Here is a 15,045-nt window from a genome sequence, read left to right on the forward strand (position 1 = left end):
TTTGTATACATAAGAACAAGTTACGGAAAACTTAATTCCTTTATAACATAGAATTATTGTGCAAAAGAGAATAGTTTCAGCTTGTCGACAAATGTAACAATACAGTAAAAACATCAGCATTGACAGAACTCGAGGTAATTTTAAATCAAGTTAACGGAAAAATGGGGAACAGAAGGGCCTAAAAAATTTTGATCTGCTGGTTACTAATTATTTATATATGTTCAATATCTTCAGGAATTCGGCGTTGAAAATTACACGATCGATTACATCGATATTTAACTTTCTTCATCACAGTAAGCGATGACTGGAGATACGTAACAACCACGCCGAGAACTATGACCAAACTACAGCTATTTACCTGATGGGTGAATGCGTACTAGCTCAAGAGAATATTCAATATTATTTTACATTCAAAAAGAAAATCCTGTCAACTACTAGTGACAATTTAATTCATTTGGCAAGTATGGGTTTAAGTAATTACTTTCGAACCATGCCAATTTGCACAACACTATCAGATGTCAAGTACGAAAAATTGTGCTTGAAGTTAGTGAGTTATGTGAAGGTATTTTTCCTGATTTATGTATCTCACCTAACAGATTGACTTAACTAGTCAATTACAACCACCACTAACAAAGGCTGTCAATACCCAGCTGAAAATTGCTATGTGACACAAATTCAGGGAGAAAAATGTAACCACCACTAGCCTGTTTATCAGTGGTGAAGCCATGTAAAATGTTGAATGGAAGTGACGAACCCGTGTTAGTGTACATACCCGTCAGACACTGTTATATATTTTATGAACTTATGCAGTTGGAGAGACATAACTATGATCTTCGGATCTCTTAACCTCTTTACGGTTTATGTCATTACAGAAACTAATATTGGTTCTTGAGATGCATGGACATTTTGAATATAGTGTTGGGTCGATGTATATTTAGTAATCAAGAAGCCATCAAGCGACTACGCAGAGTAGAAATACTCTACACATGATATGCAGTCACACTGCTGTGTCTACCACACACGACAAAATAAGAGAACAAGGACTGAAGTTAGCACTTACCGTAACCTTGAACAGGTCAACGCGCGTTAGCTAAATGGTTCAAGTGGTTTTAATGATCGTGGACAGCATAGACGAAAATTTAGCCTTATAAGCTTCTGAATTATGATTCTCCAGTTCTTCGAGGTAGTATGAAACAAACCATGCCGTTGGAGTGAAGAGAGGTTTATAAACAACAAATGGTCGCGTAGGCATGTAGTGGTACTGGTTCCTCACCCCACTATCTTTGAAGCTGAGTATATGATTTCCGATAAGATTTTCATTTAAAATGTTACATTTAGAGAAGACAAAAGATTGAGAGGGCACAAACAGTTGATCGGTATGGCATCCCTTGGCCTGGCAGGCGTGGTCATGCTGTTTAACTAATTTCCTTTTCACATTAAATATATCCTATCTAAAGCTCATGTGAGTTCTTTAGAATTGCCAAAAATTATATTTCTGATGGTCAAAATAGGACGCTTTAATGTAGACAATAATGTGACATCCATGTAAGATTCTATAGATTAGGTAGTTGCATCATGACAAATCTACAATTTTGGGATTAGGTTTTTTTATTATAGTAGCAAAGGCAAATGTACTAATACCGAATTAAAACATACTTTTATAGGCTATTGCCAACCGGAGATACCAATACCTCTGTACTTATTGAAGGGAAGTTTTCAGATGGCAGCTTGAATGATCATTGGTTTAGACTCTTCTAACAGTTGGAATGACATGTGTCAGAGCCTAATTTTGTTAAACTACGTCTAGGTCAAGTGAATGTGAAAACAGTGGGCCAAAGGGGTACTCTCAGCATCAAGGCGCCTTCTTTCGGTATAGCAGAATGAATCACAGTCGGGTGAGATGTGTCCTCATTTAGGCCCTATAGTTTACAGTGCATGAAGTTGGTACTTACATCCACTTCTAGGATTTAACTGAAGTTTTGGTTGAAGCCTTCGCTGATGCGGTTATAGAAGAAGGTTGATATGTACGGAACTATTGTCAAGCCAAAAGCAAAGTGACATCATTTTTGTTGTCGCCTGAAGTATTAGAACCTAAGGATTTAAAAATTCTAACTTTGGTTTGATGAAAGGAAGCTGGACAACGGAACAAACTTTTAGGATGGAAGACAGAAGTCCCAATCATCTCTGTTCGTGAATTTTCTCAAAATTATTGAGCATTGGCTCCTAGCTCGTTTAAGCTAATTGATGCACCGTAACTGTTGGTTCTTTAGGATTCCGTTTGGTAGTATCTTTTCAATCCGTCATTCAAAAAGTATGGATCTATGTAGTCTTGGATTAATTGCTTGTATTAAGGGGTAGATAGTTGTGGACAGTGTGGAGCTTTCACTTGGTGACCTTCTGTACCTATTAGGTGCTGCCTACTCACAAGGTAAGAGAGGAAATAGAGAACGTTGGTTCTAGAAATGTAGACTCTACCTTACATCACAGACTTCATACTTCACAGCAAAGCTTTAATGATTGAAGAAATAGTGTATTGCAAACGATTGGCTATAGAGCCGTGTGTGACCGGTCCCAAACATTTATCCACTGGATCTGATGTACGCCACCTGAGAGTTAAGACCCCAATTAACATAACCAACCAATCGGAACGCTGAAGGTGAAATGCCATTCCAAGGTGTAAGGAACCACATATTAAGAAATATTTTCAAGAGCTTTGACGTTTTCTGACATGACGACCCCTTAAATATGGACGCAAATAGATCATGACACCACCAACCATCGTTGGAAGAATGTTCCTCATTCTTCAGCACATCTAGAGTCTGATCATGCTTTAGTACGAGCATGGATTTGTTTGTGTCTTATCTGACATAGAAAAGCTACAACAAGAAAGCCCCCTAGAGTTCAACTTAACGAAGGAAACGTCAATAATGAACTTCAGGAACAAATGGAGAAGCGGTTGGTCGATCTTCAGTGATGCAGACTAAAATGATATCTAAACAAACGTGAAACAGCAGCAATATCTGTGAGTGACTATGACCAAAGGTTTATGAACAGTCAGTGTGGAATCAACATCTACTGAACTGACAGTTGCTCAGGAATTCATCCCGTCAGACTCTAAACATAAGGGGTGGAGACAGTTTGGGCGTAGATTGAAAAAGGTCTACATAATGATCGTGGGTAGTGATGGGCAGCTAAGGCAAAAGTAATGGGAAAGGTGAATGGAATAAGCAACAATAGACAGCTTTTCAAACTTATCAAGAGAGTAGGTACTAAATATTTCGAAATTAGCGAGACTACTTCTGAAAAAGAGAGTGCCATTATTTACGATCAATCCAGGAGACTGGGACGATGGATAGAGTAGTTTGAAAACAGTTCAGCTGCTTTCCAGTTACCCTTCGATTGCCTACTCACCAAACAACCTGAATGGCATGCCAGCATAAGCCCCATACAACCCTTAAAGAAGCGGAGTAACCCAAATCTAATCTAAAACAAGGGAGAGCAGCAAACCCTAATGAACTAGCCGCTGAGGTTTTTAAGGATGATAGTCGTTTTAGGGGTTAAATTAACAGAGGAATCGACTAGTGTGAAAACTAGACAAAGTCCTATCCGGTCGGTGTCGATCAGTTGTTCATACTCATTCTCTGATTTTCAGAGCAAAATACTAAAAGGAAATCATAACTGTGAAAAATGAGGAGCAATGCATCTCTCCAAGTAATATCATGGACTCAGTTCCGTGAGTACATATAAACAAAGTTGAATAGTAGAATGGTTTGAAGACCACTTTCGAACCAACATAGTGTAATAAGAAGGCGAACATTACTAGAACTATGCGATAGATTGTCAATTTGTTTTTGAATACAAAAAGGGGGTTTGAATTCTCGTATGACCAAGGCCTCAATAAATCTTAGTATACCCTCTTTAAATGTCAATCTGATGACATATTTCAACTCGATGTTTGATAATGTGGGACTATGGATGCTTATCATTTACTCTTATCAGGTCATTCGCCTGTATCTGCTTTATCAACCATTTATGTACATGTTCAGAGACCCTAATTTTGGAACTACGGCTCCTCTTCCTTATGCATATGTGGCCAAATGAGTCACCGACCAGTAAACATTATGGTGAGGAGATAACTTCAGTCTACCCATGTCTGTAGGGCAGAATATTATGGTTCTTCGTGGTCTAGTGAGATATCACGAACCAGTGGTACTGATGTTAACTTCTTTTACCAAATGCCACTTTGAATCGTTTCTAACCATGAATCGGTCCTAATTCCTAACGAGAAATCCTTTTTCAAGTAAAGCTGGACAATAATGATAAATAGGGGACCATACTTGACTCTATAGGAGTTACGAAAATAAAAATGAGTTGTGATAATTTAGAAAAAATCCAGTTCGTATTCGCATGGTGTTTTCTCACTAACTTTTGAAAATAGCTTCAGAATTTATCTGTGATCATTATCAAGAAGAACTTAGACGTTGCCAAAAACTAGAATGCATTCCAAGTCGATACCATCTATTATACCTCCTAGGGTTTTCCACTCAGCTTTCTTGACCGTAAAATTTGGGAGAATATAGACCCTCCCCTAGACTGATACAAACGTCGCTCCCTGAAAGTTGACTGATAATTGTATCTGAATCAGTTAAATTACATGCATCAAAGAAATCAAAGAGAATACAAGTTTTGAAATTTTTGTCCACATCTCAGATCACGTTTAAGAACTAGGGCTGTCTGAAGTGAGGATAAATGAGTACAACATCCCGACCTTCAGGTAGCAAGGTCTAGTTTTGGAACCAACGTTATTCATAATAATAATGCCAGACCCAATAATGATTACCCAGAAAAGAACTTTGGAAACCATGGTCTAAGTACTTATGATGACCAAACTTGAAGACTTACAGCAAAGTCAATTGACTGTGATTCCATCATGATAGAAAACTAGGAATGAATGAGTCTAGAAAGAAAAGTGGCTTTTTACATCTAGCATAAGTAGGCGTATTACAGCCAGCTGAAATATCAGTAATTTCGACAAAACTATAAAGTAGGAAAGATAGTACAGTACAAGAAAGTACCAGTCATGGCTCACAGAGATGACAGTGACGGCTTATATTTCGCTATTCACCTACACACATATAAATGAACACAGGTTCAAGAAATTCAGAAGTACTCGAAACATATATATTGAAATAATACATGTGCATGTGCATTTGTGATGGATCTGTTTTCATTATGTGCATATTGACAGTATTTTTCCGTTTGTTTGGTGGTTGGATGCTGAATATTAGGACATAGTTTTCACTGAAGATTTCATTTTAAGCTTCCACCTTCATTGTATTTGCTCTTTTATTCTGGAAGTTAGAATACGCTTTAGCATCGTTTTCAGAGAAACCAAGTAGCTTTGGATGACTGAAATAAAATCCCTATTGATAATCATGCTCATATGCAGCACCCAACGATTTATTGAAGTGGAAGTAACTCGAAAACGTCAGATTTGTGCCTCTACCATTGACTGAAAAATGGTTGGTTATCCTTAAACATATTTGTAGACACTGGACATTTTGTTTGAGCAATTGTAAGGGTACTATGAAAGACTATGTTTATATGACCGAAGAAAGGAAGTCAATATGAGATTAAATGCAGTAGACTCATATGGAATCACCTACTCTGGAAACTTGATTACGAAATTTTAATATGGTTGTTTTACGATGCTAAAGTAGACATTTTCTTGTTGGGTTACTTTTCAAAACTGGAATTTCGGAGTTATGGGTTTGTGTGAGTCTGATGAAATCTAAGATAAAGCAATCCTGTTAGGATTTTCAAAACTGTTTGTAGTCTTTACAGTGTTTTGTGCTTTGCAGAAAAACGTCTCCCATTTTTAGTCATTACCCTAGTTTGAGGTTAAAAAGAATAATAAAACATATGTTTATGACAATATATATATTTTGTCATAACTATATTACTTTGACCAGTAATTTTAAGAAGAACGTAAAACTATATAGTACTCCTTTTTGGTCGCCTACCTGTAACTGCTGGGCATTCAACTGCTGATGGCTTGCATCTTTAGGTATTTTTTTACTTCCTCTTTACACTTTTATGCGGTTGTTCAAATTGAACTACCTGTTCTCAACTTCAACGAAATACATAATAATGAACAGTAACCTTGACTTTGTTTTGGCTCATAATCGGTGGGAAGTAAATGCTTTTAACATTTCTAGGTCGGAATTCCGCAATTGTCATATATGACGTTTCATTTGCTGGAATTTTCTTAGATATCCCTGTGCCAGTGAGTCGTTCCAGTTGATGCGATGACCGATTCATATCCTTAATTTTGACTAAGGGTTTAGTATTATATGGTAGTTACTTCCTTGTTTTAACCTAGCATGTCTATTCACGGGACTAAATCTCAACTAAATTTGTACAAAAAGTTGAATGGCAGGTTTTTAAAGAGCTAGCAGCTGCTTGAGAGTAATGAGGGATGAGTCTAATCAAAAATCCTTGATCTGATGAGATTCCAACAATTTATCTTACAAAGAATCGTGAAGCTCACTGATTAACAACTTAGCTACTCGTCTACTAAAAGGTTTTGGTCTTCTGTAGCGATTTTGTTGCTTCCTTAAAAAAGTTCTCTTTCTAACAATATTTCCCGTTAAAGAATTACTGCTTGTAAGCCAGATTTCAGTTAGTCGCTGGTTCAACTATTCTACTTTATTTGTACCCTCAGGCCACTTATGAGGACAGTCTGAAATCAGGTTGTGTGTAAATTGAAAAGTTGAGGTAACTACTTCTATGAAATCGGTATTCATCCTGTGCTGATGAAGTGGGGCAACTTTGACCGATGCATATATGTACCTGGTCCTACGTTGTAGCTGACTGACTGACTGTGATTCCTGATTCCGATTGTCTAATTTTCAGTGGAGAAATGCAGCAATACTACCTGGCGATTCTCTCTTTGTCAGCAAAACTCTACACCACGATACCGTTCAAATGATAATTCTACTGCCTATGTGTTTCCTAAGAACACTTTTACCCTGAATTTACCATTCGAAGTGCAATTCTTTAATTTTACCCTATTATTTATTCATGATTCATTTAGTAAGCCATAAGAGCTGTGTCGTGCAAATGTTGTACAAAGAGTCAAGAGCGTGAAATTTCAGTAGTGATTACCCAAAATGTTTTACCTAGAGTCATGCTTTCCAAGTCCAGGATTCGAATAGTTCGGAACCGCTTGGTAAAATCTTGTCACTTTACAGAGACAATCCAAGTTTTAAACAATGAAACATAACTGTTTAGAGCTGTTAAGACCACTCTAATTGGAAAAAGGTTGTTCACTTCTCACTTCAATTTTGGGTTTGTTTCATATTAGGCATTGTGAAATCTATATCCAAGTGTAACAAACAAAGGTTATTTCGATGTATTACTAGTTAACTATGAAACGGTCCCTAAAATATACTATGCTTATTAATCACACTCTGATCTAACAGGTGTGTCAGCTCTGTGGAGACTAACTTGTGAGTAAAATGATTCACAGTGAATGTGTTTATTAGTGATGTCTTTCTAAAAGAACACTCGATTCGATTTCCTAGCCTCTTTTAAAAACCTTCTCAATATGTAAATACGTATCACAAACGAATAAAAAAGAATCAATTCCACATCATTTGCATTCTAATTGATGAGGTTGTTTCTCGCCATATCAACTAGTTTGTTATTCGGATGTGCACTGCATTGATATCTTTATTTAAGGTTTTCAAACTTTCGTCTTGCTGATTTTTATTTAATGCTGATACAGATCTGGCAACTGGTGTCAACGCTCTTTTCTACTAGGATTCAAATTTCTTAGGACTGAATGATCATAATCTCTTATATTTAGTAACACCAACTTGTGTTTTAAAGTATTCCCAGTCTTTTCAGCTATCAAGAAATGTCGTGAACGATTTAGGTGAGTTGAAGTAGCTTCTTTTGTCTTACAGTGTAAAGCTTTGATAAATGGATATCTGTCTAGATGGGAGTAAACTACTAATCAGTATGATATATGATCACTCGGTGTAATACATACATGAAGCACCAAATTAGATAGCAGGCCACCGCTATTTTCTCATCTCTTGCTAAATTTAGGCGATAAAATTGTATTTTACTTTTTATGAAGGTGATATCAAAGGTGTTGCATACAATGTGATCACCATTTATTGTTTAGGCGGATACCTATTAGAGTGTCACGGTAGTCTTTCGTTGTTCACAGCTTCTCATAATGACTTCGAAAAATTCATCTATTGATGTTAACTTATCATATTTATGTTGTATTTGTGAGTCATTATACAGTAAGAGCCATTTTTCATATGATGAGGTTATATGTACTAATCTGTCTCATTTAAAATTATATACCTAGAATAATAAAAGCGAAACGTCACACTTACTACGAAACCTTTGTTTTCTGTGATTACTATTATTCAGAACTAAAGGTGAAAGCTGCTGATATATTTTAAACCAGATTATAAGCATTTATTTGATCATCGTCTTGTGTTTCCTTATTTTCATTTCGTAACAAAAGTATTAACTTTGAAAAGTCCTTACAGGTTATTAAACTAGAGCAGTGTTGTATGAGATCTGGCTTTTGAAGACAGATATCTAAAGGAAAACTATCAGCATAAAGACATTATTAGTATACCTTCTGCTTTCTCTATTTATCATTATTTTTAGTGTTCGATCAATGACTTGGGCACACTTGTCTTTTGAAATTATAGGCAAATTATTAACCCAAAAATACGTAACTGTTTTCGTTATTGAAACTTAATACACTTTATTCTGTCTCAAAACAACTTCGTCAACATAATTTGTCTTGAAAGCGTGTCGCCAAAATTCTCTGTCGTTAACAACAATAATCAATAATCGTATATAATTATTCTTCAAAATTTAGTTTAACTGTTTCTCGACCTCTTTGAAATTTGGTTACTTACTGGGTTTTTATTTTACTTGTAGGTCAGAAGCTTGACGGTCTTTGTCACCCGAAAGTCAAAAGATGGGTCGGGATTACTGTTGGAATACTAGAGCTGTTTTGTTTTGGAGGATATTACTACGGTTTTAATTCCCTTATACCAGCTTGGAAATCATTAGGGGTGTCTGCATATAATTGTAGTAATGCAACGAACACCTGTTTATATAATGACTCTATATTTGGAAATGGTTTTGTTGTTTGGATCGTCACGCAAAATTGTCTTATTTCATTCTCTGGTATGTTCATGGATAAAGTTGGATTAAGGGCTTTAAAGTTGGTAGCTATATCCATGTATTTTGTTGGAACACTATGCTTTGCCTTTATACACGGGAAAACAGAACCATTGTATTATATTGCTGGTATATTGGTTGCTGTAGGGAGTACTTCAAATCTTATATGCAATCAACATATCACTTCGATGTTTCCCAAATATCGTGGGTTCGGGATATCTCTTCTCTCTGGTGCTTTTGACTCTAGCACACTAATAGCATTTATACTTTCTGAAACATATGCACAGTTTTCACTACAGAAATCCTTCATTATCTTAGCATTTGTTTCTATATGTGTTGGTCTATTCATGGCCATATTTATTTTAACCACAAGATCAGATGACATGAGAAGATTTGCAAGCAACTTCAGCGATGCTGTAACAAGTGGTGAGAATGAAGATGAACAGGCGAAACTGTCTCAAGACTGCGTCAGGGATAATAATGAAAACACGGTAATAATTTTTTAGACAACATGATAAATTTAGTAATTAAATCAACTGGTAGTTTTTAATTTTCAATGCTTGGATGGCAGAAACTAGGTAGGATATTTATCACCATGTAAATTCCAAGTCATGATAGGGATCTGTTTTGGAGTTGATCGAAATAGGATTATTCACATAATTATTGGTAATTATTCAGCTAGATCAAAAGGAAAAGAAATGAATCATCGTTCGTGGACCGGATGATTTGAATTTTCGCTACTTTGCACTACACTTACTTGCACCTGTTACCCCTCGTGGACGAGCATAGGTCACTCACAAACACTCTCCATCTAACTCTGTCTTGGGCAAACCTTTTAAGCTGTTTCCAGCTGCTATTCGTTCTTTTATGTCTGCTTCCAATTTTTGACGCGGTGTGTTCTTTGGCATTCTTACTTTCCGTTTCACCCTAGGATTACAAGTTAGAGCCTGTCTCGTGATACAGTTTGTTGATTTCCATATCCATATCCTACCTGCCTCCAGCGTCTTTTCCTAATTTCCTCCTCAGATGGAATTTAGTTTATTCTCTCCCACATTAGGTTGTTGCTAACGGTGTCCGGCCAACGGATATTGAGTATCTTGCGTAGACAATTGTTTATAGATACATGTACCATTTTGATTATGGTTGTAGTAGTTCTTCACGTTTTGGTTCCGTACAGTAGAACTTTGTTGACGTTTGTATTCAAGATTGTGACTTTGATATTGGTTGACAGTTGTTTTTAGTTCTATATGTTCTTCAACTGTAGTAATACTGCTCTTGCTTTGTCAATCCTTACATTTACATCAGCATCTGATCCTCCTTGTTCATCGGTGATGCTGTCCAGGTACATGAAATACTCCACATCTCCGGAAGTTTTTCCATCAAGTGTGATTGGGTTGGTGTTCGTCGTGTTGTATTTGGGGATCTCGTTCTTCCCCTTGTGTATGTTGAGGCCTACTGTTGCAAAGGCTGCTTCTACATTAGTTGTCTTCATCTGCATTTGTTCGTGTGTATGGGATAGATTCGTCAGATCATCTGCGAAGTCCAAATTTTCTAATTGATTCCGAACTGTCCATTGTATCCCGTACTTCCTTCATATGTGTAGGTCTTCATAATCTACTCAATCATCAGAAGAAATAAAAAGGGAGGGAGTAAGCAGCCTTGTCTGACTCTGGTCCTCACTTGGAATGAGTCTATCATCTGTCCTACATGCACGAGTTTGCACTGTGTGTTTGACTGTGTGAATTCCGGATGATGTCAGCGATCTTCTCAGGTACACCATAGTGTCGAAGAAGTTTACATAAGGTTCTCCCGTCCACGCTGTCAAACGACTCATAGCCAAGGAAGCTGATGTATAGTGACAAATTCAATTCATTTCTCAACATTGATCTGTAGTGTCGCGATTTGGTCTGTGCACTATCGATCCTTACGGAATCCGTCCTGTTGATCTCAAAGTTGGGCATCTACTGCGTCTTTTATCCGGTTCAGCAACACTGTTGAAAACCTTTCCTAGTACTGATAATAGTGTGATGCCTCTGTAGTTCTCACATTATATATATATATATATATATATATATATAGCCTTTTTCAGTATACATGGTGTGTGGACCTTTGAATTCTTTATTAACATTTAGAAGTGAGTTTTAGATGTCTTTAGGTTATAAATACATTCTGTTTATTGACAACAAAAACATTCTGTTGACAACCTCTTATCTCATACTACCAAAAATAGCAAATGTCTACTTAGGTGGAATTTCATGGTTTAATGATATAAAGTCCTTTAAGTATTAATATGTGGGGTTGATGACTGAAGTTTACAGGAAATCCGAATACCAACAAAATACTGACGAATGGTACTAATGTTGTCAAACAACCTCTCTAATGACTTGGATGTAAAACCTATTTCCGTTATGAATAAGGATTACGCGGTGGTAGATACATTACTTGTCGTTTTTCCTCTAGCTAAGATCCTCTTAAAGCAGGTATATATTTTTTATCGTATTATCCCTACATACAAATGGTGCTTCAACAATACATCTGTTGAACAGTATATTGTTAAATACACTTTGTGAATGAAATGAATTTCATTTGAAAGTTACGGCGATACTGCAATTTATGGACGGACGAATCAGATATAAGATAACAGGTCTTGGATTTTGGCGCGAAATTCACTCATTTATCTGGCTAAATAGCGTTTCGGCGTTTTAGCTGATATCAGTTCGTGATGAAAACCCTAAATCTAATTTATAACTGTAACAATCAACTGTAAATCCCAATTTTACTTCCTCACACAGTTATGTAATCCTAGTTAGTAGATGGACGTTCTCAAGGTCACTTTGACATCGCTCAAAAGTCGTCCATAAATTAAGGACTCACTGAAGTTGCTTATAAAGTTGTCTTATGAAAAGATATGAGCTACCATCTGGCGTAACTTGAGTTTTAGCATGATGAAAACATAAACTACATGGACATTATTACTTTTTCTTCAGTATTCATTTATTGTAGAAAAAATAATTATATTAACAGTAGTTGATCAATGGATTTGTAATTATTTATTGATTTCTATTGATGTAGCACTAATAATCCAATTATTACCATATTTCCTCTAGAGAATTATAACCAACAAACCAAATTTTTACTATGTTTGCTCTCACTTTAGCTGTGGCTAAATGTTTTAATTGAATCTTGAAAAGCAGCAGATAAATGTTCAGTAGATGAGTTCATAAATACTGGTTAAAAGTTGAAAATGTTTAAAATTTCCTTCTTATAAATGTTGTCAAATGATCTCATTGATTAATATTGATTGACAATATTACCTGACAAAGTGATGTGATGATTGCTTGGGTTGAACTATAAGATGAATATAGTTAAACCTATATGATGCTGATATTGCTATCAATACAACTGTTGTTATTAGTATTAATAATAAATTTGCGCTTGAGTTAAACATACCAATTGAAATAAGAACTTAATTAGTAAGAAACGTAAAACCCCTTATTGCAATATAAAAACTAACGAGGCAGATTAAGAAGTAATTGTTCATCATATTTTAATTCTTAAATGATCATGATCTTTCGAGTTTGACTATTTACTCTCATTTCCAGCGATCATTGGATAAGGAGGCAAAAAATATTGAAGTATCTAGAAGAATCAAAATGATCATAGACCTCCGTTATCAATCCATAAAAGATTGCATAATATCCCTACCATTTTTGCTTATTACAATATGGTTTATGCTTGGATTATTTCGTTTTTCAACATTTCTTGGACAATTACAACGTATCATAAACGAATTGTTTCCAAACGATATAATAACCATTGATCATCTATTGCAAATTTCATCAGCATTTTCAATGTGTGGATTTTTAGCCGCTCCAATTACTGGTTTGATACTGGATATATCGCAAGCCTATTGTAGGCGAAAAATTATGCAAAATGATGATTATAGTATAGATGAACAGCATCATAAAAATCAAATTTACTATACATATATATTTGGTTTAGCACCTGGATTACTTTTTATGGCATTTTGTGCTATGTTCATAAGCTGTTTAATATTTATACCGAATCGTGTAGCTTATTATTTTGCATTTCTATTTTTTGTTATGTTACGTTCATTGTTATTTAGTGCCTCTGTAGGCTTTTGTTTGACTGCTTTTCCTGTACATTACTTTGGAACAGTATGTGGTATATTAAATTCAATCGGTGGTATATTCAGTCTATTACAATATGCATTTCAGTATACAAGTAGCGCAGTAACAGCTAATATTATCATAACTATTTGTTCTGTCGGCTTATTTATACCACCTATTATTCTATTTAAAATGAAAAGTCGGTAAAATTAGGAGGAATTCTTTTCGAAAAACAGCCATTATTATTCAGTGTTTGTATGCTCTACTCTTTTTTTAAATTGTTGATCTTCACCACATTGTACTCTACGTAATTTATAGTTACTTGTATCTGTATTTGAAAAGTGTCTCACTCAATAATAAAATAATGACTTTAAAGATTCCTTATGTAATTGCATCAAATTATGTATACTTTTAATACTACGCTGGCTTTGATACTCTTTTTGGTGCTTATCTCTTTTTTATCAATATTCACATTTTTTCATTTTCATGCCTTCGCCTTATTCTTGCCTAATATGTCTACAGATTTTTGTTTCGAAAAAAAGTGAACAAGCAGGATAGATTTTTTCGATTCAAAAATGATTTATGCGTAGTAGAATGGTCTAATTTAAAGTAATTGTATACATAAACATTATTATTCATTGAATATAGCCAGAACAAATTCACTGGAATGTTCTCCATACATTAGAGCAATCAGCTAGATGTATTTACATTCTAGTGTTTATGCTTCCACTAAGAATTAAACGTATCAGTTGCCTCGATGCAAATACTGTAGAGATGCCCAGTGAGATCGTCCCATTTACTAATAGAAATTGTAACTTTACAATGGAGACAGTTGAATTTTAGATTGAAAATCAGTGGGTATTTCATAATTTACCTAAAACAGAAACATATTCAGATCATAACTGACAGATATAATTAATTATACATTTTTAATTTCATTTTCGCCACAGGAGGAGATTACGACAATGACAACAATTCGTAGTGTTTTTGAACATTGGTGTGAGGCATTTAAATCAAGTTTCCTCAATAATTTCCCTATGTCAATAATAGTTAACCAATAGAAATGACAGTAGCAAACGCAAATAAATCTTTTGAAGCTTATCAAACTCGTATAGGAGTTTTTTCTAGAGTTTCAGTTACTTTTATTTTCAGTCCTGAGATAACTATGTTCTAATAATTCTCAGACATGTACGTTATGAGAACTCAAAGTAAGGGTTGAGGTATTCTCAACGCGTCTTCAGACTATTAAAATGATGCTATTGAGAACTGTTATTCATTTACTCTTCAAATGTCTCATTCATATGAGCCTTTCATATATGGTTAAAGAAAACAGTGTTTTTTGTCAATGAATTCTATTTACTAAGATGGTTTACTGAGTGATGAGTAACCTAACGTTGAATGGGTTAGGAAGTATCAGATTAGAATTCTATATTCTTTAGTGATGATTATGGATAGACAAATTAAAGGATGAGTGAGACTGAGTGCAACAAATGCAAAGTACAATTATAAGACTGTTTTCGAATAAATATTTGTGAGCTACTTTTGACTAGTAGTTAGTTAATGGAGGTGCGCATCTGTTCTACAAAAAAGAAAACAATTAGTCTTCGTAACTTAAATAGTTTTACATTAGAGATTACAAGTACAAATTCTAATTTTGAGTTTTTGTGACGAACGAGTAAACATGTTACACTGT

The 15,045-nt window shown here is 35.2% G+C and overlaps 1 protein-coding gene across 1 annotated transcript; it reads left to right on the forward strand.

Moving 5' to 3' along the window:
* Positions 1 to 6,199: 6,199 nt before the first annotated feature.
* Positions 6,200 to 13,559, forward strand: Smp_013950 (selectively expressed in embryonic epithelia protein-1, putative; the record flags this gene model as incomplete). The annotated part of the gene is made up of 4 exons (XM_018791573.1): positions 6,200 to 6,286; positions 8,116 to 8,218; positions 8,977 to 9,713; positions 12,825 to 13,559. The coding sequence occupies 4 exons, from the start codon at positions 6,200 to 6,202 to the stop codon at positions 13,557 to 13,559; spliced, it is 1,662 nt and encodes a 553-aa protein (XP_018645282.1).
* Between the last annotated feature and the right edge of the window lie 1,486 nt (positions 13,560 to 15,045).

The sequence above is a fragment of the Schistosoma mansoni genome (genome assembly GCF_000237925.1).
Source record: "Schistosoma mansoni, WGS project CABG00000000 data, chromosome 2 unplaced supercontig 0120, strain Puerto Rico, whole genome shotgun sequence".
In the NCBI taxonomy this organism is placed as follows: domain Eukaryota; kingdom Metazoa; phylum Platyhelminthes; class Trematoda; order Strigeidida; family Schistosomatidae; genus Schistosoma; species Schistosoma mansoni.